General features: G+C 31.2%; 2 protein-coding genes and 1 long non-coding RNA gene across 3 annotated transcripts in view; 1 reads left to right on the top strand and 2 right to left on the bottom strand.

Annotated features, from left to right (window-relative positions):
• Nucleotides 1-1,985: 1,985 nt before the first annotated feature.
• On the top strand, nt 1,986-2,833 carry LOC111716300 (tetratricopeptide repeat protein 12; the record flags this gene model as incomplete). Its single annotated transcript, XM_023491738.1, is given in 3 exon segments — nt 1,986-2,098; nt 2,159-2,354; nt 2,482-2,833. Coding segments are annotated over 3 exon segments (384 nt in total), but the record flags the coding sequence as incomplete, so codon positions are not given.
• Nucleotides 2,834-5,031: 2,198 nt separating this feature from the next.
• LOC111716302 (uncharacterized) lies at nt 5,032-7,411 on the bottom strand. Its single transcript, XR_002768452.1, has 4 exons — nt 7,266-7,411; nt 6,555-6,591; nt 5,970-6,043; nt 5,032-5,484 (listed from the first exon to the last, which is right to left on the bottom strand). It is a non-coding gene; the product is annotated as an uncharacterized LOC111716302 (long non-coding RNA).
• Nucleotides 7,412-7,855: 444 nt separating this feature from the next.
• Nucleotides 7,856-8,626, bottom strand: part of LOC111716301 (uncharacterized) — a gene marked incomplete at its 3' end in the record, with an annotated part of 3,028 nt that continues 2,257 nt past the window's right edge. The window contains 2 exon segments of the mRNA XM_023491739.1: nt 7,856-7,953; nt 8,493-8,560. Coding sequence (XP_023347507.1) covers nt 7,856-7,953; nt 8,493-8,560 — 166 coding nt within the window.

Raw genomic sequence — 8,626 nt, 5'->3', positions numbered from 1 at the left:
ATTTTTTGTCGTTTGAGAAGGAGCACATTCAAAACATCCTAATTAAAATTACAAATTAAATTAAACGACAGATAGAGCGTGTAAAACAATATAATTATCATGGTATTATTATAGATCAAGATACATTCAGATCTAATTCCCTAATCCCTGTATACCGAAAGAATGGTATTTTACATATTCTTAAGTAACATTGATTTCTCTCTTTTTTTCTTCCTAGATTATAGATTATACAAGAAATTGTTTTCTTCTACAGCCTAAAACATTTTCCATTTTATAAACCTGTTAAGCTACAGGGTGTCCCACGAAACTAGACAGTTGGTAAATAGTTTTGAATGTCATCTTCCATACACTGTATTAGATATTAAAGGCTTTTGCTCGAATATATTTTACTTTGAAGTTAATTTTACTATAATATGACTCCATATAATATTTTTATAATTGTCTTTGGTATTAAACAACTTTAAAAATCATGGAAAAAGACATTCTAGACTCTATTTACCAACTGTCATGTTTCGTTTGTTTTTCTCATGTAAATAATCTCAATTGATCTCAATTTAAAAGAATTTAAAGGGAGTGACCGGTTATGTAAGGTATTTGAACTGAGTATGCAGTGTTGTGGAAAACTTCTTTCGGATTCATTTGAGACATATTAAACTTTTTAAAGATCTGTAAATCCTCCTACTTTGGGGGTGGATACGTTTTCAGAATTAGTTTTTTTAAATAACCTGAGTCTAAAACTAAAGAACGAAAAGTTTTGACTTAAATTTTAAGTTCATGGTTAAATGCCACTTCTGACTTAATTTAACCCTGAACTTTAACCGTGAAGTTAAATATTTAACTCGCCGAAATCGACGAGTTAAAATTTAAACACAGGGTTAAAATCTTGAAATCCTGCNTGAAGTAGGAGTTTTGAACGTTGAATTTGCGCTAAACTAAGGATTTACAGATCTTGAAAAAGTTTAATATTTCTCAACAGTGCATACTCAATTCAACTACCTTACATAGCCGGTCTGTCTCTTTAATAACGTAAAAATTATATTAAATTTGACATGGATATACAACAAACCAGCTGAATGCAAGAAAACAGATTAAACAAATTTATTAGAACCGTCTCTGAAGTCACATCCTTAGTTGTTAACTCTGCACAGGGTGAACCAAAAAACAGAGATTAGGATTATTTATTTAGCCCTTTTAATCGTTAAAAAAAACTCCAAATTTTTTTAGAAGGGGTCGTTTCAGTTCAGTTGTTTTCTCTCTGCAATAAAGATTTAAATGGAATGAAATTATTAATCGTTTGAATTTAAAAGACAGGTTTTTATTGAAAGAAACAGTTTTGTGCCAAACGGAAGCACCAAAAGACAAAATTATACTTAAACGACCCCTTCTAAAATTAAAAACTATGTGCTCGGGCCCTTTTTCGAGTAATTTCAATAGAGTATTGGGACTTTAAAACTTAATCCCTGTTTATTTTGGATCACCTTGCAGAGACCGAATTTAATGAATTTGAGCCGCGGCTTAAATTTAAGCCGGGTCTCAAATATGACTGGTTCTACTTTAATTTGTATTCAATTTTTCAAGATTTAAGCCGGCGCTCGATTGAAACAGGTTTTTGTGGGATTTGAGACGCGGCTTAAATTCATTAAACTCGGACCCTGTATGTTTGTTTATCCCTTCTTTTCGTTAGCATCACATCTTGCACTTTTTGCACTGTAACTTCAATTTTGTGTTTCTATCTTTCTTTACAAAATATATTTTTTTTAACGGCGCTTGATTGAAACCGGTTTTTGGGGGATTTGAGATGCGGCTTAAATTCATTAAATTTGGACCCTGTATGTTTGTTTATCCCTTCTTTTCGTGAGCATCACATCTTGCACTTTTTGCACTGTAACTTCTATTTTGTGTTTCTATCTCTCTTTACAAAATATTTTTTTTTTTAAATTGTTGAGCGGCGGCTCAAAAATTAACTGTAATACAATTATTTTCAGATGATTGAGGCGGAAGCTAAAATTGACAGTTTCCTTGAAAAACAGGAAAATGAAAGAAAAATGGAAGAGCAAAGAAAATTATTCATTGAAGGATGTAAAACTGTTGAAAATCGGTAAAATAATATATTTTGTAATTTTGTAATTCCTTAATAATTGAGACTTTATATTTTCAGAACGCTTGTCAATGGTAAATCCGCGACTGAAAAAAGGCAGGAAAAATCCGAAAAATTGAGGAATGCCGGAAATAAATCATTTCAAAATGGCGACTTTTGCTGCGCGGAGGATTTATATACCAGCGCCATTTTAGAATGGGATGGGGACCATCAACTTTTCAACAACAGAGCTCAAGCAAGGATTAAATTAGGAAAGGTATTGTATTCTTCGCATAAATTTTAAATTTTTATCCGAATTTCGGATTTGTTTGTTATAAAAATGCACAGAAATTAAAATTTATTTTATTCTATTGGATTAATAACATTTTATCGGACTTTTTCAGTTTACAGAGGCGATTGAGGACGCAAAAAAGTCTATTAAGGAAAAAGTTTTATTTAAATTATCTAAAATAAATTGAGAAATATTCAGTTCTTTGCCAAGGAGATGTATCTACTTAATTTCTCTTTCGCACAATGACAGATCCTATGTAAAGGAATTACAGTAATTTATACGAGGTATGTTAAATAAGTTTTGCGGCAATTTGTTAAAAGACATGGTAGCTAGAAGCTAGATGTCTCAAGCCTAATAATTTTAAAAAATCGCAAAACTTATTGAACATATCCTTGTATATGTTGTAGTCTATGATTCATAATCACTTAAAACAAAAACTCAATAACTCACGATTTTTAAATTACTTCAAGAAAAGGCCTACGGAAATTGGATTTTTTGTATTTTTGAAAAATTTTAAAACTAAAATCTAAAATTTATCTCTAACACTCGGTCGACGCCGAATAATCTTTGAGTCTTAGAAGAACGTACGTGGGGTTTATTCACTACATTTAGAGGTTTTGAAAAGCGTTCAAAAAATCTTTTTAGAGAAAACTTTGCAGAGAGTTGAAATGATTTTATTTCTAATCTCAAACCCCGCCGGACATTTTTGTGACACATTTTCAAAGTTTTCATTTGTTTCTTAATATTTTGAGAATTTTGATTTTCATAAATAATTTCTGCAGCTGAAATCAGATTGCCTGAAAACCAGTATTATAATGGCTAGAGCTTTAGCTGGAAATAGGTAACGTTTTCTGCTTCATTTGAAGGGATTGTTAACGTATTCTGTTTCATTTAGAGGGATTTTAACGTATTCTGTTTCATTTAGAGGTATTTTTAACGTATTCTTCTTCTTTTGAAGGAATAGCAAACGTATTCTTCTTCATTTGAAGGAATAGGTAACGTATTTTGCTTAATTTTATAAGAATAGTAAACGTATTCTGCTTTATGTGAAGGATTCTATCAATTAGAGATTGTCAAATATAAAAAAGTGTTATTCTGTAAATTATTATACTCAGATCGTCTAAAAGCCAGTGTTAATTAATAAGTTGTAATAAGTTTTTTATTTTTTATTCTACTTTTATTAAGAAACCCCATTTAATTTGTGTGAAAAATACATTTTTTAGAATTCAAAAATTTGAAAATATTTGTATTAAATAGAAAAAAGTATTTTTCCACTTTTTTGATTTTGCTCTAATAGATTAAGTACTTGACAATCTATATATTGTATCAATCGTTTCTTTACATATACGAATTTATATATTGTATCAATTGTTTCTTTATATATATACGAATTTATATATTGTATCTATTGTTTCTTTATATATACGAANTAGGAGCTAGATAACCAGAAAACTGTAGAATAGGAATTCTGAAGACGACATTAAATCAATACTGAAATGTATTTGATGTTATTACAATGCATAGCGATAGGCGATTTGATTAATACAAGGAAGACGACTTTCGAATTAAATTTTGATTCGAATATAGCTTTTAACCACCATGAATACACATAAACATAGAAGTCAAGATAAGCTGCCTATTAAAAAACTTCTTTTTGATTACTTGTGAAGTTGTAATTAGGAAAAAGCTTGTTGACAAACTTGAAGAAAAAAGTTGTCTTCATTGTATTGATTTAATCGCCTACCACTGTAGTAAGTTATTAAATCACTTATTAGGTGAAATAGGTCTGCATTCATGTTCAATAGGCCATTATAAGTCATAACGTTCCATATTCCTGAGTTTTCTGGTTATCATTGTATTATTTAATGAAAAATTAAGTCTCCACTGGAACGTATAATTTAAATTTACGCAAAAATTGAAATAAAAGGTGGTTAAGGAACATATATTAAGAAAAAAAATCTTTTCTAATTTCTGTTTTTTTAGGATATAGAAACAATCACACAGTATAGAAGAAACCTCATCAAACAAATGAAAGATTTCTTGAAAGAGTAGAAAAGTGTTTCTGCAGGGGGGGGGGCACACCTAAAAAACTGCGGTGCCTCAAATAGATTATCAAGTACAATAGGTGGCAACAGAGAAATGGACAATTATACGCAACGTCACAAGTGTCGAATATAACAAGAAAAACAAAATTTTCTCACATTAGTTGACATGTTTTCCAAGATTAAATAAAAAAGTTTAAAAACAGAAAATAAAAATCCAATTAAATTTCAATTATTTTACTGTAAGATAATTACTTTATTCTAAAATTATCACTATTATTAATAATTTTGTCGGACACAAAAACTGAATTGACACTTGTGCAATAAGAATACAGCTGTACTGAGAGTGTACACATTATATTTGGGGTGCCTAATTTTGTAATTGTAATCTATTATCTTGATTTTGATGGTTTTTTACAAATATATTGTTTTATCATTGTGCTTTTTTCTAATACATAATTTAAGTTAAAATATATAAATATTCCACGTTTTATGTTACTATAGTTATTTTATCTTATAATATTATTGCTAATTCATAACAAAGACGATATCGAATTCGTCACTGAATTCCCATGTTTGTTTGGGACACCCTGTATATCAATTTAATAATAATGCAAAAATAAAACAATTCCATATTTATTAACAAAAGGCGTAACAAGAGTATGAAAAAATACAAAAAAACCCTGAGACATAACACCAGTAATCTACATCCTTTCACATAAAACTGACATTTTATTTTCAATTACATAAATGTTCAATGTTATTGCTCATAGAGGCATATACCATGGAACCACAAAACAAAATACTTTTCAAGTCCATCGTATTAAAAAAATGTCTGTAAAGACATATGTGGAGGGGAAGGAGGGGTGGCCGTGGGGAGAATCTAAGCTATGGGCGGTGGACACTGGACACTGTTCCTTGTGTGAATCTAACAGATGTTGTACAAGTTATTATTTATCCTAGGCCTGGAATGTTTGATCTAGTTTGAACTAAGAATATCACAGCCAAGTTTTCTCTATTTATCCTTGTTCTTCTTCTTCTTCTTCTTTTTTCTTAACTTTTCCTCATCCGATCTAAAAAAATCAGTATTTATTTTTTTAACCTTTTTTTGAATCTTAGAATCCGACAGAAAACTACAAATAATTAACTCTAATAATAAACTCCATTAAAAAATTAAATTCTGAGAACACCTTAAATGTCGAAAGGTCAAATTATTGGACAGGTTTAACATTCAAAATGCATATTCGTGCAAAAATACGGAATTCCGTGCAAAAGTTTATGGAATATGCAAACAAATTTAAGCATTTTTGCGCGAAAGTTTGAGGAAATAAGAGAAACGGTTCACAGTTGTCTCGAAAATCGTATCTCCTGCATGTACTCTCTGGTCTACATGATCAGGTATAAGATGACTAAAATCTTATCTCCTGCATGTACTCCCTGGTCTACCTAATCAGGTATAAGATGACTAAAACCTTCTCTCCTACATGTACTCCCTGGTCTACCTAATAAGGTATAAGATGACTAAAATCTTATCTCCTACATGTACTCCCTGGTCTACCTGATCAGGTATAAGAAGGCAATGAGGAGAAGGATTGGGATGGCCACGCAAAGGCTCACAAGGACAGGGTATTCCTAAAATTAAATTTTTAAATGATTTTATATCTTATTTGAGAGCGAAACTTTTGTGTTGGATCCTGGGCAAGTCTAGAACATTAAGGACTTCTAGGCTTGAACCTTAGCCACCGAATTATTTTCAGAGGTAAAATTTTGTCCAGTGGATATCGAGATTAGCCGCTGAATTCCTAATGTGACGTGTTATTTTAAGGTAAAATATCTTTCATCAAGAACCGTTTTTGGTGCTAAACATTAATTTTATGGGACTGTCGTCATAATTCAAATGACCCTCCATTTTGAATAGGGCTAAGTCCGATTCACAACGGTACCCTTGACTTGTGAAACCTTAACCTGATCAACAATGTTTTCTGGCTTGAAGAGTTATTAATTCTTTTAATTTCTCCATTGTTTTTGAAGCAAAAAATACACAAGTCACTTTGGCAGAGTGTTTCGTTGTTAATCGGACACACGCTGCTAACAAATTACGAATTAAATTACGTTCACAGTTCCTTTAAAAAAAATAAGATACCTTGATGTAATCTACGCAGAGCTGAACCAGGTCATCGCTAAATTAATTCATTATTAGAATTCAATCATTTTAAAATTGAGACGAGCTAAAGAGCCCCGCGTTGCCCGTGTAATTTTAAATTGCGTGCATTTGTTTAATAAAATTTGAATTTAAAAGAACATGATTTCAAAATTGTAAAACTTTTTCTCTTTGAAATAAAAAAACTAGGATTTTTTTTTGCCTATGTTTCTATGTTATAAACGTCAGACAATTTGGTACTACCGTTTGGCCAGCTATAACTAACATATATATATATAATTGAGATAATTCTGAAGTTTTTTCCCACATTACAATTTTCTAAATGTATTTCAAGGTTTGATTTACTCTCCCAAAAACCTGAAATAAAGGATTTGGCCCCTAGATTTCAGAAATCGAGAAAAGTTTTAATTGAAAAGATTAACTGTATAATTTTATAAAGTTCTTCGCTCATATATATATAATTTTATGTTAGCTATAGCTGGCCAAACGACTAGACCAAATTGGCTGACACGAGGGAACCCATAGGTATAGGCGTTAAAAAATTCAAAGTTTTTTTCTTCATTATTAGATTTTTTTCTTCAAAATTTCGAATTTTTTTTTTCACTTTCAAAATTCAATTTTTTTTGAAGTGTTTTAAAATTCCCCGGGCACTACAGCTAGAATTTTAATAAAGTTCTCAAGAAAACAACTTACAACGGACTTTTCGGAAGTGGGACGGATGTTGCTGGATAGTTCTTATAGAATCCAGTAATGAAGGAGGTTAAACTCTCAACATCATACTTCTCCACGTTATATCTGTAGAGCTTGTGCTGACGGAAACTAGGAAGGATTGGGGTTTAGTTAATCATAGAATTCAATGATTTTTGGAGATCTGGGAAAAAATGAAAAACTTTACTTATGGGGATTGTAATAGAAGTGAAATTCAGAGAAAAACGAGAATAAAAATTAAATGTGTCAAAACTGATGAAAGGGGGAAAAGGAAAATAATTAAACCTAATTAAAGAAAAAGTGATTGATATGTATTATATGGAAATTTCTTTAATCATGTATCCGCCCCTGGGTTTAATATTGACATTTTCTGTAATAACATAACATTATTGATTGTAAGATATAAGCTCATTAAAAAAGATCAATTTTTATTATTGGCCCAGACCTGACACCGGGTCAAATCGCGGTTGGGACTTGTTCCTCCAGTACAACCACTGATAAAAATACACAGGAGTTATTTCTCTGTAAACAGTTGTAAGTCCAGGTAAATAGGCTGGCAGCCCCCCTGGTTGTACCTGAGTTAGATGCTCGAATGTGGTGTCTGTTAACTCCTGTACAGCAGGGTCTTTATACCTCAAAAACGTGTCTATCATAACCTCTCCGTTTGCTGGACCTGTAAAAAGTTTTTGTGAGTTAATATTCTTAATTATTTTTAACTTAGGCACCAAGCTTAAAAAACATCACTGTGGTTCTACCGAGTAAGGGGTTGGGGGGAAGAAGGCAAACCGCACCCGTAACCGTATAGCCTCCATCCAAATTCAATCTTCACCAGAAATAACGAAGTTTTGCTTACAATTCGGTTTAAAATTATCTAAATCTAGATAATGAAGGTTGCATCAAGCATGAAACATCGTGTTTATGAACAAAATGGTTTAAGAAGATTGTTACGTTTTCACTGATATCTATCTATATGCTTTGCTTGCCTGTCTGTTTGTTTCTATGCAATAAACGTAAAAACGGCTACACTGATCGGGCCCAAATTTTTACCTCGCCTGACCCAGGGAAGGTCTATGAATGATGTAATTAAAAAAAATTGCCTCTAATAAAAAAGATTTTTTAAATTTTTTAAAATCCATGATTTTTTTTGTAAAATCCGCGAAAAATTTAAATAGAAGATCCTAAAAGTCTAGTACATATATATATATATTTTACCATCATACAGGACAGGGAGTCCACTTCGGAACATAACAATCCCAACAGATACTGGAGTCGGAGAATATCTTAACAAAAAATATTTTTAATCTGTCACAGCTTTGATCAAGCTTTAATTCAACTAAAATCAGGGG

The sequence above is a fragment of the Eurytemora carolleeae genome, unplaced genomic scaffold, assembly GCF_000591075.1.
Source record: "Eurytemora carolleeae unplaced genomic scaffold, Eaff_2.0 scaffold2019, whole genome shotgun sequence".
Taxonomy (NCBI): domain Eukaryota; kingdom Metazoa; phylum Arthropoda; class Copepoda; order Calanoida; family Temoridae; genus Eurytemora; species Eurytemora carolleeae.
Note: the sequence above shows the minus strand (reverse complement) of the source record. Positions and strands in the feature narration are given on the sequence as shown.